Below are 22,573 nucleotides of genomic sequence, written 5' to 3' on the forward strand. Positions count from 1 at the left end.
CCTGGGCACAGAGGCCAGCATATAGCAAGAATTCAATGTTACAATTACTATATTTTTCTTTTAAAATACTATACACAAAGTATCAAGAATACTGTTTTGAATTAGCTGGCTTCTTCCAAATTGTAACACTCATTGGCTCTATGATTCTAAGAAGTTTGTATCAATCTTCCTTCAAAATGACCAACCAAAACTGGGCATGGTAAAGATGAATAAGGCTGTGTGTGTTAAGTGCTTGAAATTACTGGAAAGTCTAACTGGAATGCATTCCTCAAGATGTATGTAGGGCCACTAACTGCCAGCTCAGCATCTGTCAGAGTAGGCACTGTGGATCCCCTGGTCCTAGAAGGTTTACAGAGAGCACACCCATGTCACCGAAAAAAAGTTACAAGGCAAATAAGCTCCCAGAATCCTTTTCTTCACCTCAGGGCAATCTCAAAGCCCTTGCTCTAACAGAACGCAGGCGGTAATACTCCCAAGGAACTCCTTGCTCATTGGGTATCTCCTGGGAGTGGTGTTCCGTGGGACACATGGGCCGACTCCTAGGCACACAGAGGTCCCAAAACAGAGCTTCTGGGATCAAAGATCAGTTCTGGAGAGATGGATCTGAAACTTTAGAGGTCTGAAACCAGAAGCTGAAATGGTAACATCTGACTGATATTCTAAAGTCAGACTTCTCAAAGTTGTTATTAAGTTACAAGTGCTTAAGTTACAAGAGAAATTGGTAACAAACTGGACACACTGAGAGAAGTGTCTCAGTTTCTCAGATGCAAATATAAAAAATAAAACAAAGCCCTTGTTTGTAAAGCAAAATAAACCCAAGATGACTGCTTTATCCCTGTTGAATAGATGCTCAGGATAAGGAAGTCAGAGAAAAGTGGCTGCTGACCTTTACTAATAACATCAGGATGTTGATGTCATGTCCACGCTGCAGCTGCTCAAGCTGAGGATAAATAAGAGCAATCCTTCCCATCTCAGCGGGCTACGTTTTCTAAACTTGGTTCCATGTTAAATATGCATACTACTGATAGTCACATAGATTGTAAGCAGACATTGACTTTTCTCTCAATGTCCAAAAATACCAATATTACCAAGTACAAAGTTCACCTGAGTTTTAGAAGTTAAAACTGTGGATAAACAAGGTCCTACTGTATAGCACAGGGAACTATATTTAATAACCTGCGATAAACCATAATGGAAAAGAATATGAAAAAGAATGTGTGTATATATATATATATATATATATATGAGTCACTTTGCTGTACAGCAGAAATTAACACAACATTATAAACCACCTGTACTTCAATAAATTTTTTTAAATGTAAAATGGTAAATGTTTCTCTCTTGCTCTCTCATACAGACAGGTATTTTCACTTAGACAGATTTTTTAAATTATTAAGCCCAAAAAGTTACAAGAACGGAAAAAAAAAATTATAAAATTGTGAAAGGCTCTTACTAATAGGTAGCATTTATCAAACATCTATTGTAAAAAGTGACATACTGAGTGTTCTAAGGGCCTTTATATTAATTTTATTTAATCTTTAGGATCATATTTGGTTAATGTTATTAATTCCCTTTTTAAAAATTATAAAACATTTCATACACACAGGCATACAGCTATGTATAAACAGTAAAATCTCAAACATCCAAGTACATACCCCATATCTTTTAAGACAGGACAATTCCAGCACAACCTAAGAAAGCACACAGCATCCTTTCTTCATCGCATGTCCTTCCTATTATCCCTGTTCTATGTGTGAAGAAGCGGAGGCTCTGAGAAGCTGAGTTGTCAGCCCCATGGAGGAGCTGGCATGTGAACCTCACCTGTCTGACTCCAGAGACCATGAAACTCAAGCATTTAGGCTGCAACTGCTAAAGCTGCACATTTTGTGTGTGAGGAAACAGATTTAAGACATGCCCAGGATCACACTACTGCTGCTAAGCAGCGCGACTGGCATTAAAACCCACATTACAATTATTTATTTATAGTCCTTCTCTTTTAGTCTCAAATTAACATGAGGAAGAGAGCCATATTTAAGTCAGGGTTTCTCATAAAACTTACGAGAAATTCCACCACTCTCTCTTTTAAATTATTTAAGTAAGTGCTTTTTACTAGACTATTAAAGGAATAGTCTGAGAGGTGACTATTTCACTTTCAGCAAAGGTTGTTCTACTTGATTGCATCAGTGTAGCTCCCAAAAGCTGCTCTGTAAATGAAGGTTTCAGTAGATTAAAGTGCTGCTTCTCAAACTTCAGTGGGCACAGCAACCACCTGGAAATCTTACTAATACGCAGGGCCTGAAATTCCTGCATGTCCACAAATCTCTTGATAATGACTATTCTGCTGGTCCTTTTAAGATGTACTCTGAGTAGCAAGAGACTTGGGAAGGAAGTGAAGTATTAGTTGCTCAGTCATGTCTGACTCTTTGCAACCCCATGCACTGTAGCATGCCAGGTTCCTCTGTCCATGGAATTCTCCAGGTAAGAATACTGGAGTGGGTTCCCATTCCCTTCTCCAGTGACTCTTCCCGACCCAGGGATTGAACCTGGGTCTCCTGAATTGCAAGCAGATTCCTTACCATCTCAGCCACCAGGGAAGCCTAAGAGACTTAAACGGCCTTCATTATTAACAGGGATCTTGCCATGAATTTTTTTTTAAATGAAAAATCCTTAACATGTAAGCTTTGTATGGTTTTACTTTAATACCTAGTTCTAAAATTAGAACACATCTATTTCTGACACAGATTTACTCTAGATTTCACTTATACACCCAGGACAGAAAATAATAAATTTATATTTAAGCCAGAGTGATATTTCTGACACATGGACAGAACGTCAATTTAGGACTTATTTGAACATACAATGGAAAATATACAAAGAAATAGGATGAGAAGGTTTGTGGGAACACACATGTATGCCCCACATACAAGGAAAAAGCAATCAATGTTTACCCACCAAAGAACAGCAAATCTCCGTTGGGAAAGAGATAGCATTTTATCATACATCTAATGAGGCATGAAACGTAAGACTTGTGGAAAAAAAAAGCAAACTTTATAAAATTCATGTCACATTGCATGGTCGTAAAAATTGTATAGCCATTGCACATTCTGTATTCTGCACTGCTGAATGCACCACAGTGGATAAAAGCCCATGGTTGGCTACTAATTGGAAGTTTTTGGTGGTTCAGATGGCAAAGAATCTGCCTGCAATACAGGAGATCTGGCTTTGATCCCTGGGTGGGGAAGATCCTCCAGAGAAGGGAATGGCAACTCACTCCAGTATTCTTGCCTGGAAAATTCCATGGACAGAGGAGCCTGACGGGGCTACAGTTCATGGGGTTGCAAAGAGTTGAACACAACAGAGTGACTGACATTTTTCACTTAAAGGTCTTAATATTTCTGTGGCAAATGTAATCACCTCTAAGAGAAAGCCAAAGGCTATTAATTTAAAACTTTATTGCATCATACCCCCCTGAAACTGCATCCCTCCAAGGCTTCCTTTCTTGAACTTGATCCCATCTGGAAGAACATCTCTTGAAGATGAGTCAGGAGACCATCCTAAGGCACTTAAAACTGTAGGGCGTGCTCCCCAAGTCCACTTTAGGCCCAGAAAGTGAATGTGTCTGGAGTAAATGATCCAGTCTCTCTGAATCTCAGTTCCTTCAATAGCTCTCAGAATTGTCAGGACTAAATTAAGTTAGAGGCAAAAAAAAAAAAAAAAAAAAAGATTAAAAAAAATACAAAGGTAAGGTTTTTAAATGCCGCAGACTACTTCCAGGTCATATGGGAAAAGGCAACTTTACAACGGAGGGATCAAGTTGTCATTTCTAGAAGTCACTGATCATTCTAGGCATCATTCAAACATGGGGCAATAAAATAACAGTAATAATAAATGCATCTTGTTGTGATACAATTAGTAGTATATGGCACTCTGAGGCACCTTTATCAAAACATTTAACCTGAGTCTAATCACAGTTGTAGGTCTAATTCAGCTTTATACTTCAGGCGCCGGTGCAAGTAAAGGACACACCACTCAGAAGCAGTAAGTCAACTTAAAATGTGAGCCACGTCACCAGATAACTGAATCTGACTTCCTTTCAGGAAAATAAAATGTATGCGGGTGGGGATCAGCCGTAGACTAAAAGTGACTTAACAGATGTAATAACTAACTGCAAAGTGTGAACCTTGTTTGGATCCTTGTTTGAACAAACCAACAATAGCCCAAAGGCACGTTCAGGTAAACGGGGGAAATATGACTTGAGTATTAGATGATATTAAGATATTATCATCAGTATTTTTAGGTGTGCTCAAGCCATTGTGGCCATGTAAGAAATGTTAATAGATGCAAATTAAATCTTTAGGGGAGAAATGCCATCCAGTCTTTAATATACTTTAATAGCTCACGGGAAAAGCAGTGTGTCTGTTAGGATCTTAATAACATAGCACAGTAACTGTAGCAGAGAGGATGAAAAAGGAAAAGAAGAAGGATGGGTTGGGGGGGAGAAAAAGGAGTTTCCTACCCAAAAGGCAAGAGGGTCTCAAAGATTTTTCGACCCTTCTGAGCTAGCACTGACAGCAGGTACAGGGCCATTTACTAGTTGAGTTGAGTTACCTTCTACTCTAGACTCTTGGCAAAGCAGTGGGTTTCTAGGGGCAACTGGAAAAAAAGGCAGATCGTGGTCCATGTAATTCTCACAGTAAGCAGCCTCCACTCTAAACTCAGGGCAGGAGCAATCCAATAAACAGATCTCATGTTCCAGTGGGCCCATGAGCTATTACGTATCAACAGTTTCCTCCTTGGGACTGAAATTAACCACGCTTCAATCTGAAGTGAACCTGCTTTTGTGAAAAGCAATAAGAAAGCTGCATTAAACCTACTCAGCCACTTAAAATTTAAGTGAGACCCACAGAAATGCTTAACATTTTCCCTGTAGGAAGCTTTATATACTGGCACTCGAAACTGAGCTGGACTTCATAACTCATAACCTTTAACATTCACTGGTCTTGATGTGCATCAGAAATAACAGTGTTGTTTTTCCTTTTTCCTTCTTTCGAGAACAGAGTGCTCCATAAAAATCATTTACACACAACCTTTAGGTATATTCATGAAACACTCTCAGTTGTGAAATGGAGGCATATAAAATTAAAATGACCATATACAAGCATATACAAGACAAAGACATTTCTGCAAATATGGGGAATTACGTCTTCCCTGGAGATAGTTCATGGAAGCTAGATAAGTAGATTAAACAGAAGTGGCATTAAACAGTCAAGGCATATAGGACTCTATAGCTTGACACCGTGCCAATGTCATAAATACCTAAACTGTCCCCAAATGATCTTCAAGGTAAAGCAGGGCCCCGCTGTCCTCAAGGTTTAAGCACCTGCAGACCTTAGGAGACCACTGACTCACCTCGCCCAAACCAGTATACCACCCGCTCCCCTGCTCTCAAGACTGCCAGCACCTAACATGGCAGCTTTGCCAGTGTTATTTGGAAAGGGGTCTCAGATTCCCAGCCCTTTACAGGGTTGAATTCAGTTATTTTCTTGAACACATGTAAGGTATCTCTAAAGACATCACAACAGTCATGTGCGCAATTTCCTCTGAAAACACTTAAGTGACTATTACCCTTCACCTTATTCTCTCAGACCTCAGCCACAGCATGCATGCACTGACTCAGGAAACAGTTATCTGGAAATAGTTATCAGCTTGGCACTGAACTTGGTGCTGGTGGTGAATAAAAAGGCTTTGTTTCATTCCTGCTTCCATGAATCTCAGACTTTCCTCCTCTTTTTCTCCCATCCCCACCCCCATCCCAAGCCCAGGACTCAGTTTGAATTTATTTCTATATTGGGTTAAAAATCACCATGTGGTTTTTCCCCCTCATCAATTAAGTCTCTTCTATTCCTGAACCCCCTAAGGTGAAAAACTATTTTTTTTAATTTTACATACAAAGCAGAGAATGAACATCTGAAAGATGTTATCAATATGACTCTTCAGTTGCAAAAAGGCAAAATTACCTCTTAGTCTTTCTTACTCCAGACCTGAAAGTCTGGCAATAGTTTTCCTTTCATCTTCAATGCCTTTGAATATACCAGAAGTTCAGTTCAGTCCTGTCGCTCAGTTGCGTCCAACTCTTTGCCACCGCATGGACTGCAGTACGCCAGGCTTCTCTATCCATCACCAACTCCCGGAACTTACTCAAATTCATGTCCATCGAGTCAATGATGCCATCCAACCATCTCATCCTCTGTCATCCCCTTCTTCTCACGCCTTCAATCTTTCCCAGGATCAGGTCTTTTCCAAAGAGTCAGTTCTTCTCATTAGGTGGCCAAAGTATTGGAGTTTCAGCTTCAGCATCAGTCTTTCCAATGAATATTCAGGACTGATTTCCTTTAGGATGGACGGGTTGGATCTCCTTGCTGTCCAAGGGACTCTCAAGAGTCTTCTCCAACACCACAGTTCAAAAGCACCTATTCTTCAGCATTCAGCTTTCTTTATACTTCAACTCTCACATCCATACATGACTACTGGAAAAACCATAGCTTTGACAAGGTGGACCTTTGTTGGCAAAGTAATGTCCTGCTTTTTAATATGCTGTCTAGGTTGGTCATAGCTTTTTTTCCAAGGAGCAAGTGTCTTTTAATTTCATGGCTGCAGTCACCATCTGCAGTGACTTTGGAGCCCCCCAAAAAATAAAGTCTGTCACTGTTTCCCCATCTATTTCCCATGAAGTGATGGGACCAGATGCCATGATCTTAGTTTTCTAAATGTTGAGCTTTAAGCCAACTTTTTCACTCTGTTTCACTTTCATCAAGAGCCCCTTTAGTTCTTCTTTGCTTTCTGTCATAATGGTAGTGTCATCTGAATATCTGAGGTGATTGATATTTCTCCCAGCAATCTTGATTCAAGCTTGTGCTTCATCCAGTCTGGCATTTTGCATGATGTACTCTGCATATAAGTTAAATAGGAGGGTAACAACAGACAGCCTTGAACCCTTTCCCAATTAGGACATGTTGTTCCATGTCCAGTACTAAATGTTCCTTTTTGACCTGCATATAGATTCCTCAGGAGGCAAGTCAGGTGGTCTGGCATTCCCATCTCTTGAAGAATTTTCATAGTTTGTTGTGATCCACATAGTCAAAGGCTTTGGCATAGTCAATAAACAGAAATAGGTGTTTTTCTGGAACTCTCTCGCTTTTTTGATGATCCAGCGGATATTGGCAATTTGATCTCTGGTTCCTCTGCCTTTTCTGAATCCAGCTTGAACATCTGGAAGTTCATGGTTCACATACTGTTGAAGCCTGGCTTGGAGAATTTTGAGCATTACTTTGCTAGCGTGTGAGTTGAGTGCAATTGCGTGGTAGTTTGAACATTCTTTGGCATTGCCTTTCTTTGGGATTGGAGTGAAAAGTGACCTTTCCAGTCCTGTGGGCACTGCTGAGTTTTCCAAATTTGCTGGCATTTTGAGTGGAGCACATTCATAGCATCATCCTTTAGGATTTGAAATAGCTCAACTGGAATTCCATCACCTCCACTAGCTTTGTTTGTAGCGATACTTTCTAAGGCCCACTTGACTTCACATTCCAGGATGTCTGGCTCTACGTGAGTGATCACACCGTCGTGGTTATCTGGGCCATGAAGATGTTTTTTGTCTAGTTCTGTGTATTCTTGCCACCTCTTCTTAATATCTTCTGCTTCTGTGTGAGTTTCTCTATTCTAAACCTGTATTTTCAGACTTTCTGTTTACAAAGAGCATTTGCACTAGACATACAACTTCAGTATTTTGTCTTGTTCAGGTTGTGATTCTCAGCTAGAGTCAGCTCCGAGTCTTCAATCACAGGGCAGGAACTGGTTCCTCACTGCCTTCTCACCCTATCCTCACTGGGCACCCATTTCCTACTGAGCACCCACCATGTGCTGGCCACTGTTTAGGCACCAGGCTTCTCATGGACCTTGCATTCTTATGGCAGGAAGACAGACAACAAAGAAAAGTATACTCTATTAGAAGATACAAAGTGCTCTGGAGAAAACTGCAAGCAGGGAGTGGGGTTTGTGGAGTTCTGGGGAATACGAGAGGGCTCAAGGTGGTTAGGGCTGGTCTCCTTCCAAAGGCAAGGTTTGAAGACTGAGGGGGAAGGAAGTCGTGTGGACGTTTGGGGACAAGCCTGCTCCAGGCAGACGGAGTAGCACATGCAAAGGCCCTGAGCTAGCAGGGAGCCTGGTACCACCGAGAAACAGTGAGAAAGTCAGTATGGCTGGGAACACGGAGGGTGGTAGAGAATGAGTTCCAAGGGGCAGTGGGGGAGGCAGAACAAAGGGTCTCTGTATGTGTCAAATTAATAGTAATAAACAGTAATGATTAGTAAGGTAGCTGCCATTTATTGGGTTCTCTGTGCTAAGAGCAAGTCCAAATAGGTATTGTGTATTATCTCCTTACCTGGAGGAGGGCATGGCAACCCACTCCAGTAGTCTTGCCTAGAAAATCCCATGGACAGTCCACGGGGTTGCAAATAGTCGGACATCTCCTTAAAATTTCAAAACAACTGGTTACTCTAATATGCGGGGATTTGACTTAATAATTCAGGACAATCATAGCAGGAAGTCCAAAACTCTCTAGGAAATATCTCCCTTAACAAGCCCCTCTCCCCTGTCCCATAACCCCACTGCCTTAATATGACTAAAATCTTTGCTACATGCTGCAGTTAATTTCCCCTTGCACCTGAAAAATAAAAATCTAGTTTCTCATAAATGTCAAATATCTTGCTTATTTCCAGGTTGTGATCTTTATTATGATTTTCTAGTCTGTTCCAGTACCCTAAGGTAAAAGGGTTCAACTTATGAAAAGTTCGTAAGTACAGTCTGAGACACTTCAGAGTTCAAATCCTGTTTTAATTATATCCTTTGATGTGTTTAATTAATCCTTCAGCATAACTTTTTCTCCCCTGAAATATATGGTATAACTTAATGTTTCAGGGTGCTAGTGCCAAAAGACATATTGTTCTGGTGGCCACCCTCCCTTCTTTCTGCTGCACTTACATTTAGAAGGCATCCTGACGTACAGAAATAAGCATGCCAAGAGAGGTGGGCTTGTGAAACAGAGCTAATTAGTGGAAGCATCAGATGTGCCTTCATAAGAACTTTGATAAACCCTTTATTACTTAGTTTCCTCTAAGGAGGACAATTTGAAAATATCTCCCAAATAAAAAGATACTGTTCAGTTCAACTCAAGAAACATTTATTGGTCCGGTGCTATGAAGTAAAGACAATCCCAGTCACTGCCCTCCAGAACTTAGAGTTCATCACGTTGACCAAATGGCAGACCTTCAAGATGAAGGAAAATCTGGGATAACTGCACGCACTGATGCAAAAGCTGCCAGAAGAAAGTCGGGACTACTTTTTTAAAAGCCACTCACCCAAAGCATCAGACATCAGCTGTCCCTGTTGAACCAAATGTAAAGGACGAATGGCTTAAAAGCAGAACTTCTGAAAGTAAAAAGTTAGAGTTGGGCAGAATCTTATAATCAAATTTTCTGTATCTAATTGTATGTTTACAAGTTTCCACAGAGATTAACTGCTTATTTTTATTCTTCTAATACTTAAATCACAAGAAGGAAATCTTTAATATCCATTTCCAAATATTTTGGTGAAGAGAGAGTCAGAGATTTTTAGTTAGCATCAATTCCTCACATGAATAAAAGGTATTTTATTTCACAAAACTGATAATCAAGGTAAGAAGACCTAAGCCCAAGCCTATGGATTTATACAAACTGAAACAATGCTAATGATCAACATACATGTGACATTACTGTTGTTGTTTTAGTCACTAAGTCGTGTCCGATTCTTTTGCCAGGCTCCTCTGTCTTTGGGATTTCCCAGGCAAGAATACTGGAGTGGGTTGTCATTTCCTTCTCCAGGGGATCTTCCCAACCCAGGGATGGAACCCACATCTCCTGCATTGCACCGAGATTCTTTACCGCTAAGCCACCTGGGAAGCCCCAAATGTGATATTATGTAAAGTCAAAATCATGTGAAACAATCTGTGGAAATCCTTAACATTAGTTAAGTGGGTCCAGAGGAGCAGGGCATAAGAAGGAGCAAAAATCAGCCCATATTCTGCTCATCAAGCCCTAATGCCTGGGGCCTGCCTGGCAGTGAATATAGAAGAATGGACTTAAAAAAAAAATATATATATATATATATATATAAAATATATATATATCAAAAACAGCACATAGGCAAGCAGCAGTCTTACAAGGAACCAGTAAGCTTCAGAGGTCACCAGACTCTGACTTTTTTAAAAAAATGAATAATTTCATTGACTAGGCTTATAAATATTCAGATTAATTTATCACATTTACTTCCTGAAACAACAGTGAATAAAAGTCTAATATTAAATGGTCTGTGACACAGATGGTAGTAGCACTTTATCATATTATCATTACACAGTATATGATATATGTTATAATAATATATATGATATATATAATTAACATTATACAATATCAGATGTTTCCACCATCTCAAAGCTGATTTGAATCAGAATTACCTGTGGGAACTTTTTAGAATCGCATCTTCCCAGGCCCCACCCATTGGGTGTTCTGATTCACAGTATGGGTTTGGGGCTTTACAAAGCTTCTGGAGACAGTGGTGATCAGGCAGGTTGGGAAGCCAAGAAGCACCAGACTAAGCTACCTTCAAAAACAAGGATGGTAAAATGCAATAAACAGAGGCTTCTCAACAAAACCAGATTCATGCTAAGGCACGAGTCTTACTTTTTAAACATTAAGAGTACTAACATCACTGAAGATCACCATACAACTATATACCCAGTAGCATATTTCAAAACCTAAAATGGGTTTGCATACTTAAATTTACGAAAACTTGAAAAACAGGTGATCAAGGGCTAATCCGAAATACCACAGATGTGAGAGATACTCAAAAATCATTGATTATGCCTCTTTACTCAAGAGATATCAGAACTCGAGTTCCTAGATTTGTTTTCAGTAAATGTGCCAAATCTAAGTTTTACTTCTTTTGTGTTTGAATACCTATGCCTTTATTGGTTCTTTCAACGTCCTAAATGTACAGGATTCTTCATGGAAACATGACATCTTCCAACAATCTTGTGCAATAAATATCAAAGGTGAAGCTCTAGGAATCTAAGCAATCGCACTACTTCCCAGAGACTGCTCTATAAAGCACCCAGTTAACAGTCTGCATGCCATATAACATCTAAAAGAGCTGCATTTGGAAAGATGGTGACAGCTGTGGCCAGACTAGTACAGGAACACATTGCTGGATCTATTCATAGACGTACAGAACTGAAGGTGCATCTTCAAACAATGACCTGAGAACCATTTCCTAAGGGCCTAAAACACCCATGATCAAAACCCTACATATTTAATAAAAGCACACACATTTATCAATATTTTACAACATTCCTAGCATTCTGCTACTTTAGGGTTTTGTTTTTTTTTTTCTTTCTTTCCTAACAAATAGGTATGTAATAAGCTAATTTAGGAACCCAAACCAACATCTTGAATATCAGAGTTTCAGACTGAGAATACAGGGATCAGTGACCAAAATGCCTGCCTTTGGTTTAGCTTTGATTCTTGTCCCATTAGCAAATACGGGGTGGGGAGCCGGCAAAATATTCTGGATAGATGCACTGCCATTAAATCATCTGAGCTGCAGAGGGGCAAAAGTAAGGCAGGAGGGAAACCATTGGAAAACTCCGCAGAAAGCTGTCCCTCGCGATCAATAAAGAACTAAATTTCAAGGACTTGCCTACAGCTGGTAAAATGGCTTACTGCTTTCATCTGCTGGATAAGCAGCAGTAAACTCGCCGGTGGGCTAATTAGGTCCAACTTGAAGGCAAGGACCAGGTCCAGAGAACGATCAGCCAGGTCGGGAGACTCGCTCAGACACCCAAGAAGGAGCCAAGCCACACGGTTCCAAGTCGGGGCGCAGCAGCACACTCTAGAGGGGCGGCCTGTTTGGGGCTGCCGGCTTCCCAGGGCGGACCTCGGGAAATCATTTCCCCACCATCCGTGCCAGCCAGAAACTTACACGACGCGCAGGGACAGAGGCGGCTGACTGTGGGCAGCTCTGTCAAAAGGTCTGAGAGGCGCCTCCCCCGCTAACACGCTCCCCCTAAGGCTGGGGTCTTCAGCTCGCGACCCCCGGGCCGTGTCACTTCTCACGGGGCCCGCGGAGTCAGGAAGTCTGGAAACCAACTGAGGGGGAGAGAGAAGGCGGGGAGGCGCGAAGTGTCTGCGGGCGAAGGACGGAGTTTGGTGGGGAGCGATAGGAATGCAGTAACTTATTTTTGACCCGAGCCGCCATCGGCCGGAGAGAGCGGGACTCCAGGCGCAGGTTGCGACTCCGACTTCCCCCTCGCGCTGTCCCTCCAGGCCCAGCCCGCCGCCCACCGGACGCGCTCCACTCACCCAGCTCCTCCGCCTGCAGCCAGAGCGGCGCGGAGACCGCGAGCAGCAGGGCCAGGAGGCCGCGCCGGACAGCCCCCGCCCGCGCGCAGCCGCCGCGGGCGCCGGCCACGACGGCCCCGCCGGGCGCCAGCTTGGCAGGCTCGGCTTCCCCTCGGCGCGCGCAGCGCCGCCGCCGCCGCCGCCGCCCCGGCCGGCCGCCTCCTCCGCGGCCGAGCGCAGCGCCTGGGACTGGGCGCAGCCGCGGCCGGGCACCGAATCTCATTGGGGCGGCCCGGGGCCCAGCCCGGCGGGGGCGTCTCCCGCCCCGCCCCGCGCGCCGGCCCCCAAGGAGGAAGTGGCTCCCGGGCGGCGGCGGGCCGCCGGGGTGGAGGCGCACCGGGAGCTCCCAGCGTGCGCTCTCGTTTTCCTCGGCCCCGCCTCCCCGGTGCACGTGAACCTGGGAGCCCGGAGGACTCCTGGCGGGGAGACCCGCCCCGAGCCGCACTGTGCCCGGGGCGTCCCCAGAGTGCCGGAGCAAGGGGTGGGCGCGCCGCCCACTCTCCTCCAGGGCGTAGCTAAGCCCACGGGGGAGAGCATGCCATTGACAGTAGCAATGGAGGGCCTCGAAATATTGTCACGGCAGGATGATGGTGGTGACAACATCCAGCTCAAGTTCCCTCATTCATTCATTCATTGAAAAGTTACTAGGTTTCAGAAGTGTGCCTTCCAGGCACGGCGCTAAAACCTTGTGACACTTGGCGGACATTAAAAACAATCAGGCAAGTATGCAAAGCAAATTGCAGTCGTAGACAAAGAGCGCAGTGGAGTACACCCAGGAAGGTCTAACTAGATGGCAGGAGTCGAGACTGCAGGTCGGAATTAGACACGAAAGGCTTCACTTAAAAAGTGGCATCTAAGCTGAGGCTCGAGAGTGAATGGGACTCGGGAAAGCTGAAGGCGGGGGACAGGAGAACTTATCTGCTGCGCAGAAGAGCTGAGGGAGGAAAGGGCCTGCGTGGGGGGTGGGGGGCAAGGCGAACACGTGAGTTCAAGCCAGAGTACTGAGCAGGGGCCGAACGCGGAGGGTTTGGAAGGGTGTTTAAACTTCATCCTCGAAGCAAGGAGCAGCCACGGAGGGTTCAGACGAGAGGAATGACATGATCCGATTATCTGGCGGGTGAAGGAGGGTTTGGGGGAGGACAGTTTGAAGAGGGGGAGAATTACAAGGCTATTAGCGAATAGCTGGGTGGGGAAGAGGTAGTGGAAGTGAACGAGGACAGATTGAATACACATTTTAAAGACTGACGTCTCCAGATCGCTAGACATCAGCTCTCTACCATAACCTTCTCACTGCCTCTCCGCGCGCTGCGGTTTTCCCGGGTAACAGTTAACACCTGCGGAAGCCGAGAGGCGGAAATAATGGGGCGGGGGTGGGGGGTACCGATAGCCTCTCTAAGGTCCAGTATCGGTCCCTGAAGCGCTTTTTGGATACCCCCGATTGAGTCTGTTCACACATGCATTCCTTTTCTCCGTTGTTTTTTGACGAAGTGAAGTGAAGTGAAGTGAAGTCGCTCAGTCGTGTCCGACTCTTTGCGACCCGTGGACTGTAGCCCACCAGGCTCCTCTGTCCATGGGATTCTCTAGGCAAGAATACTGGAGTGGGTTGCCATTTCGTCGAAACTTCCAATGAGATTATCTTTGGGGCTTTGCTTTCTGGAAGGCAGCGGAACTTAAGAGAAAAGAATTTAGGCTTAGAAATGAGGTTGATCCAAGTCTGGATCTTGGATCAGCCACTGACTGGGACTGATTCTCTCTGGGCTTCTCTTCACTGGGAAGTATAATACCTAACTTTCCTGGTTGTGACAAAGACAAGATAAAATATGTATAAGAAGTTCTAGCATACTTCCCCGGAGAAGGCAATGGCACCCCACTCCAGTATTCTTGCCTGGAAAATCCCATGGAAGGAGGAGCCTGGTAGGCTGCAGTCCATGGGGTCGCTGAGAGTCGGACGTGACTGAGCGACTTCACTTTCACTTTTCACTTTCATGCATTGGAGAAGGAAACGGCAACCCACTCCAGTGTTCTTGCCTGGAGAAGCCCAGGGACGGGGGAGCCTGGTGGGCTGCCTCTATGGGGTCACACAGAGTTGGACACGACTGAAGCAACTTAGCAGCAGCAGCAGCATACTTCCCTGGTGGTCCAGTGGTTAAGAATCCACCTGCCAATGCAGGGGACATGAGTTGGCTCCCTGGTCCAGGAAGATTCCACATGCCATGGGGCAACTAAGCCCCGGGGCCACAACTACAGAAGCCCTTGTGATGTGTTGTGCTTAGACGCTCAGTCGTGTCCAACCCTTTGAGACCTGGTGGACTGTGGCCCGCCAGGCTCCTCTGTCCATGGGATTCTCCAGGCAAGAATACTGGAGTGGGTTGCCATGCTCTCCTCCAGGGGATCTTCCCAACTCAGGGATCAAACCCAGGTCTTCCGCATTGAAGGCTGATTCTTTACCATCTGAGCCACCAGGGAAGCCCAGGAATACTTGAGTGGGTAGCCTACCCCTTCTCCAGGAGATCTTGCGGGACCCAGGAATCAAACTAGGGTCTCCTGCATTTCAGGCAGGTTCTTTACCAGCTGAGCTACCAGGGAAGCCCCACAGAAGCCCTTGGGCAGCCACAAATAAAGAAGTGAAAAGGGAGTTTTTTGTTTTGTTGTTGTTGTTTTTTTTAAGTTCTAGTATGTAAGTAATCAGTAAATAATAGGTTTAGCATATTTGTATTGAAAGCAAATTCACACCCATGAAAATATTATATATTCTTGCACACAAAACACAAAAAGATACTTTGATACACTGAATCATTTTGTAACTCCATTTTTTCCTTTTTTTTTTTTTTTCTTTCATTCTTGCTAAGAAGGTGGGTATGGGCAGCTTCTGGCTTCTACCAGGTGTGGCTCTGAGAGTAATGAATGAAGATAAACAATGGGAGCATTGTTCACCCTGAGGAATTCATAGGGTGGGGCAGGTGGGCTCCCTTGGGGATCTTTTCTGTCTAAGACAGTACCTTGATGGGAATCCAGTAGTTTATTTTACACCGGAATCCTGAGCTAGATCAGGAATTTGTTGATCAGGTAATGAGAAAACTAAAAGGCCAGGTGGATCCTAGTACTTTTACATGCCATTCTTTCCTTTAAAAAGTCTCTAGTAAAAAAAAAAAAAGCATAGTGAAAGAAAAACATGAAAATGCAACAGATTATTGATCATACTTTTGTATATAATACAATAAATAAGCCTCCTTAAAACTGATATACTTCAGCCACACAGACTTTTATGTTAGGCATGTGCGCCTGTTTTATTCTTGAGTTCATACCATTTTGATTTTTCTTTTATAATGCATCCCTGAAGTTCATGTAAAGTTCCAAGATGCTATGAAGATTATAATTGTTAGAATCCATCTACAACATCTCACAAACTAAGATCTAAAACTTACTTGTCATGTGAAACATTTTTCAAAAGGGTCTCTCACAGGCTATCTAACCCCTACTCCTACGTACTATCTAATCTTTCTCTATTTTGCATCTCTAACTATAATTTATGCTTATATTTGCTAGCCCTTCTGTGAAAATTGAGAACAGCTGGTCAGGGCTCCTTTGTTTTGTGTATAAAAAATGTATTCTGTATTGCTTAGATAAGACAGAATTTAAACAGAACTGCAAGCCTAGTTTTATTCTAAAGTAGTTACAGTTCTTCAGATTGTCAGTTTGACGACCTAATCAATTTTGTCCTTAATATTTAGTAACCCTGATTGTCACTCTCTGGAGTAGACCAAATGAGGTATTAGTTTGAAACCTTTACAGGCTACTGCTTCCTTCACACTCTTCCTTTTCTGATTCAACTCAATAAATAAATATATTTTGAATATTTTCTATACGTGAAACAATGTGACAGAGATTCAATTAAAACAAATACAGGTACCTCTCTCCCTCATTCATGATCTATTGATAGAAATTTGAGACAAGTAATTATATAGGTTGATAAGTACAATGAAAGGAAGAGATCAGAGAGGAGAGAAAGGTTCATAACTTGGGAGGACACGAGAGGGGTGAAGATGGGAAACAGGAGAAATAATGTGTGTCAGATGAGAAGAACTTGTGAGAAAGCAGAAAAGTCTACTTGACAGGTGCTTACAGGAATGGAGTCTGATTCATGGGGGCTGGAAGAGTGAGCCTGAGACGGGAGTGGGTGCCTGAAGGCCGGGAAGGAGACAGCAGCAGGCTCTGAGGCTCTGAGGGTTATGGGAAGCGGAAAAACTGGCAGAACTCGTTTAGATTTGCATTTTTGAATGACCACACTGGCTGCGGCATGGGAAATGGATTGGAAAAAGAGGCAGGGAGACCAGTTAGGAGTTTATACCAATACTCTAGACCAGAGACAATGACACCTCCCCTCTTATACTCTAAAGTGCCCCAAACCAACAGCATCTGCAACACTTGGGAGCTTTCCAGAAACACAGACTCCTGTCTCCACCCCCACCAGGACCTCTGAACCAGATTCTGCATTATAATTATATTTCCAAGTCAGGATAGAGCCATGGGCAAATCTGAGCGATAAAGGGTGACAATACAAAATGTATATTGAGTCTTAGAATGTAAACAGGACGGAAAAAAAAAAAGATTAAATTTTGAATGCAATGGCCAAAACAATTTGTATTATCCACATTATTTCCTCATCTCTAACGGCCTATTGACTTTTCAAAAACTGGTTGCTGATGTTCACTGGTAGTTCCAGCAGTAATTCTTAATGCTGTAGCTCACCGTGGCCAGGTCTCACCTTCTGGGCCTCTCTTTTGTGGGCCCAGAAACTTGTTTTCTGTCAGTGTGCTTGCCGTGGGTATACTGCTCCATGATTAAGTTAGTCACAGAAGTATACAAACCAGCACCAATGCCAGTATATTAAATATCAGTGAGAACTATAAGATGGTGAGGTACAGTCTCTTCAGCAGAAAACAACTTTGGGAGCCAAACTCCATCAGAGGTTGTTAGATAAACATAAAGAAAAGCAAAGTTGACTGAGGGATTCTGATGTTAGAAGCAACAAAGTAAGGATGCTTGTCCTTCCCACCTCTCAATCCTATTAAAGTACAATCTTGTTCTGACTCTTATTAAAACTGTAAGGAAGACTTTGTTCAGGACTATTGCAATAGGGGTCAAGACTATGGCAACAGTGGAAAGAGATCAAGGTTCACCTCTGAATATGGCAAAGACAGCCGGGGATTTCCAGGCAAGGAGCAGAATGACAAGGAGTCGATGGGACAGTACTAGGAGGAGACATTAATGCAAGGGGGATTCTTGTTGAACCCACTTAACAGGATTCCTGCTGAAGGCAGGTCAAGGATTTATACATCAAAGGCGGAGAATGAGGAACTGGATCAGATATCAGGGGTAATCAGATATTAAGGATGGGGGATTCTCTCTAAACTGACTTAGCAGAAATCTTCCTAAAACTGGACTAAGCAGGTCAGAGAGGACTCAAGGATGAGGCTTAATCAGAAAGGGGGCTTGGCGGAGTCTGACGTTAGTTTGATCAAGGAGAGAGTCTTCGTCATCACCGTCTGTGCAGTTCTGCCACCAGCGCTGAGTGAGTGAGTGAGTAAAAGTCACTCAGTTGTGTCTGACTCTTTGCAACCCCATGGACTATACCGTCCACAGAATTCTCCAGGCCAGAATACTGAAGTGGGTAGCCTGTTCCTCCTCCAGGGGATCTTGCCAACCCAGGGATTGAACCCAGGTCTCCCACATTGCAGGCGGATTCTTTATCAGCTGAGCCACCAGGGCAGCCACCAGTGCCACACAGCTAGAATAAGCTGACCAAATCCTCTCCCAGCACAGAGCTTGACAGAGCACTGTCTAGCTTGCCTCCTAAGCTGGCCTTTCTCTAATTTCTATTTCTTCTTTGGATGTTAATGAGAGAGTCGGGCTTTCTCCTGCTGAGACTTTTTCCCATGTTCCCTTCATTATCTGTTGATTTACAGTGTTAACTTTCAAGGAATATCCCTGCTTTCAAGTTTCTAGCTGCCTGCAATACATTTGCGTAGTTTAAAAAAATAGTTCTGGAAGAACATTCATATACTTGATCTGAGTGGGTTCTTAGTTTACCTACTCTCAGAGAGCCCCTGAGGCTGGAAAAGTTGCGAAGCCAAGAAAATGATTTATTGAAACTATTGTTTCCCAAATGGATTTGAAATTTCATTTCCGTTTCCTGCAGTATGTTGGGAGAGATTTAGGGTAACTTCACAGTTTCTATTTTGTTTTGTTTTTTTTTTCCAAACACCTTCAGAAGAGGCACAGGGGGGCAGCTTCCCCCTCCAGGCTTAAAAGAGGCCATGACTAAGCAGCGGCCTGTTTCCACTCTCTTGGGGGAGATTGAGGTGGAGGGGAAGATCACTGTGGATTTCTGGAGGAGAGTTCTAGGTTCTGCTGTCATCACAGTTGCCACCTGCAGTCCAAAGACCTGAGCTGTTTGCCTGGCTGAGAGGCAGGGAGGGGAATTTTGAGGCTGGATCATTTCCACAAACAGGTTGAGCCAGGGTCCTCTTACTTCTCCTGGAACCACATGTCTTTAACAGCTGTCATGCAGACACCCCACTCATAACAGCCACAAACCCTTAACTTGAGTGTTGAAATTTGTCCTGGGCGTTGAATGTCAGGCTTAGCTTATGGTGCTAAGATCAATAGGGTTCTACCCTCATGACCGGAGAAGGTAATGGCAACCCACTCCAGTACTCTTGCCTGGAAAACCCCATGGACAGAGGAGCCTTGTAGGCTGCAGTCCATGGGGTCGCAAGTATCAATATTTTGGTTTTTTGCATCACCAATAAAAAAGCACACATTTAAATATAAAAAATAAAAAATATTGTAATTTCAAAAGTGAAATCATAGAAGGTAAGATGTAACCCAATGGAGAGATAAGAGTGTTCTCATAGAATGGGGGCCAAAATCTAGGAAGAGTTAGTGTGGTCAGCAGACTAGTGCTAGTAACATGTGCTCTAGTAGCCTGCATCTGAGCCACACCCATCCCAGCCTCTCACTAACCCTGACACCAGTGTGATATGGGCAGTTATGTTATAGAGCTTCCCTGGTGGCTCAGCCAGTAAAGAATTTGCCTGCAATGTGGGAGACTGCCTGAAATACACGAGACCTGGGCTCAATCTCTGGGTCAGGAAAATCCCCTGGAGCAGGAAATGGTAACCCACACCAATATTCTTGCCTGGGAAATCCCTTGTACAAGAGGAGCCTGGCAGTCTTGGGTTCACAAGAGTTGGACATGACTTAGCAACTAAACCACTTTATGTTTTAGAATTCTGAAATGGCCCAGTGTCAAATCAACTCATGCTGATTATCATGGGTCCCTGCCGCTAACTAGCTGTGTGACTTTGACTAAGTCACTTAACCTCTCTGGTACTAGTTCCTCTTTCAAAACTGGGAACATTGGAATGGATAATCACGCATTCTTTTCTAGAGCTAACTATCTAGGGTTTCAAAGTGTACTTTCAAAATTTCCAAGGGCTCTCAGGATGACTAAGATCCCCAGAAGGATCACCAGCACGTGGTCTGCAGAGCCACCATCCCACACACCAGCTCTTCCTGCCCACTTCCATCTTCTCACCCCACGTTCCACACCTCCTCTCTCCTCTGCCCATCCTTCCTCTCTCCCAGTCCTCCCCACACCCCACACTGGAATCAATCAGAAAAGAATTTTAGATATGTATTTTTCTTAACTCACAAACATTGACTGATTACTAACAGTGTTTGTCAAAACCAAGAAAAAGGCTCTATGCCCCTGAAAATGTGTTTGTGCTTCATTGAGGCACCTTGTATATGACTTACCTTAGAACTGTATAACACTTTGGAGATGCAAAGGTTCTTATGTATAGTATCATATTCCTGATGAGCTTGAAAGGTAGGTTTTATTATCTATCTGTTATAGATGAGGAATCCAGCAAAGAAAAATAAAACTACTTGAACAAGAGCTCACAGTTAGTAAATGACAGATCCAGACCTCCTAAATCAAGATCGTCTAGGGTGGGGCTTTGAAAGTATACATTTTTACCTATAATTTTAGTTTCTTAGAAAATCCCCTTCAGATACATATAAATCAATATTATGATTTTTAAAAGAGAAACACTACCCCCAAAAAATCCACTTCAAGAATTATATCCAGAGCATTGTTGTTTAGCCTCTGGGGATAACTTTGATGTTTTATGGGATGTTTTTGTTTGCTTTTTTATTCTCCCAGTGCCACCTCCAAATAAGGTGTTCCACAAAGTACTTTTTGAGAAGATAGATGGATAAAAAGAAAGATAGATGCATAGATGGCTGGATATATTAACCAAACAACAAATGAGTGACTGAATTAATGAATGGTCTCAGACTATTTAGCTTTTCAATTATTAATGAGAAAATATTACCACATCTTTGTTAAAGCCATGTATTTAACCATTAATTTAAAAGCACATCTATCCACTTATTTAGTAAGCATTTGTCACTTTAAGCATTATTAATTGGAAACATAAGATTGAGAATTACTCTCCTACTTTTATTCATCCACTTAATGTGCCAAGAATTTCTGTTGCAAATCAACAGAGATCAATTACCTACCTCTTTAATGGACTGGAAAGTGTAAAATGACAAATTGCTAAGCTTTTTCATCTATCTAGAATACAAAGAGGGCTTCCCTGGAGACTCAGACAGTAAAGAATCCACCTGCAATGCGGGAGACCTGGGTCCAGTCCCTGGGTTGGGAAAACCCCCCGGAGGAGGGCATGGCAACCCACTCCAGTATTCTTGCCTGGAGAATCCCATGGACAGAGGGCTTGGTGGGCTGGAGTCCATAGGATTGCAAAGAGTCAGACACGACTGAGCGACTAAGCACAGCACGGCACAGGATACAAAGAACTGGGTATTGTCCCAGAAGCTTTTCTTGCTTTGGCAGAGGCTTTCATCAAAGTTTAAGCTGCTGGTACTTACACCAGCTGACTTTTTTCATACAAAGAAAAGAAGCAAAAAAAGTAATTTATCCAAGAACTATTAAAAGTAAAAATATATCAATAACGTGAAAGCAAGTTTTACTGGGTGTGTAACGATTTGAGGTAAAGTTGGATTGGGTCACAAAAAGACTGTGGGAACCAAGAGAAACAGGCCTAACCAGCTCTTCTTGTTCCAAAGAATGGAATCTAAAATGAGTCATGTCTAACACTGGGAAGTGATTCCTTAAAGTCCCTATGATAACTTTACAGATAATGAACCAAATTTCATCTGCTTTAAAAAATTTTATCTATGTGATGGGCAATATAATCACAAAATATTAGTTACACGTAAATAGTGATGTTCTTGAGGCAAAATCAAAACTCAATTTTGCAAATTCTTGAGGAATTCACACAAAAACCCAACAGTGTTTTTCTGGTGTGGGTGAGGAAAAGGAATGAAGAAGAAATAAATCCTAATTCTGTCCTATACTTCTGGAATGTTTTACCTTTTTACAACAATCACATACTATATTTTAAGCAGAAAAATAATTTAAAACATTATGTTCAGCTTCTGGAGTTTGCATGATCAATAAATAATTCCCACAAATTTCTACTCTGCATTATAAAGATGTTTTCTCATTCATATTGATTGCTTCTAATTCAGTGCACACAGAGATTTAATCAACTGAGTGAATACCAGGGCTGCAAAAATCAAAGTACAGTCACTGCAAAATGTGTGTTTCTAGTCCTATTAGAGGGGCTTCCCAGGTGGCACAGTGGTGAAGAATCCACCTACTGAGGCAGGAGACATTAGTTTGATTCCTGGTCAGGGAGATCCCCTGGAGTAGCAAATGGCAACCCACTCCAGTATTCCATGGAATCATGGACAGCGAAGCCAGTTGGACTACAGTCCATGGGGTTGCAAAGAATTGGACATGACCAAGTGACTGGACAGGTACACACAGTCCTACTAGAAACATTACTGCTGGCCCAGGTTTTCAAACACAGTTTCCTCAAACTTGAACTGAATAAATTAAAAGTTATTATCATTCTAAGTTGGACAGAAAATTTGCAAACCTAGCTACATATGTAATATAAATTTATTACAGGTTACTATTTAACTGT

The 22,573-nt window shown here is 42.9% G+C and overlaps 1 protein-coding gene across 2 annotated transcripts in view; it reads right to left on the reverse strand.

Annotated features, from left to right (window-relative positions):
- DCBLD1 (discoidin, CUB and LCCL domain containing 1) overlaps positions 1-12,866 on the reverse strand; it is a 75,718-nt gene extending 62,852 nt beyond the window's left edge. Inside the window, exon 1 of one of the 2 annotated variants that reach the window (XM_069599169.1) lies at positions 12,450-12,866. In XM_069599169.1, coding sequence (XP_069455270.1) covers positions 12,450-12,711 — 262 coding nt within the window. In that variant the 5' untranslated portion in view covers positions 12,712-12,866. Of the gene's footprint in view, positions 1-10,546; positions 10,693-12,449 lie in introns of those variants that run through there. The other variant, XM_069599170.1, reaches the window with a different exon arrangement.
- Between the last annotated feature and the right edge of the window lie 9,707 nt (positions 12,867-22,573).

This window comes from Ovis canadensis, chromosome 8 (genome assembly GCF_042477335.2).
Source record: "Ovis canadensis isolate MfBH-ARS-UI-01 breed Bighorn chromosome 8, ARS-UI_OviCan_v2, whole genome shotgun sequence".
In the NCBI taxonomy this organism is placed as follows: domain Eukaryota; kingdom Metazoa; phylum Chordata; class Mammalia; order Artiodactyla; family Bovidae; genus Ovis; species Ovis canadensis.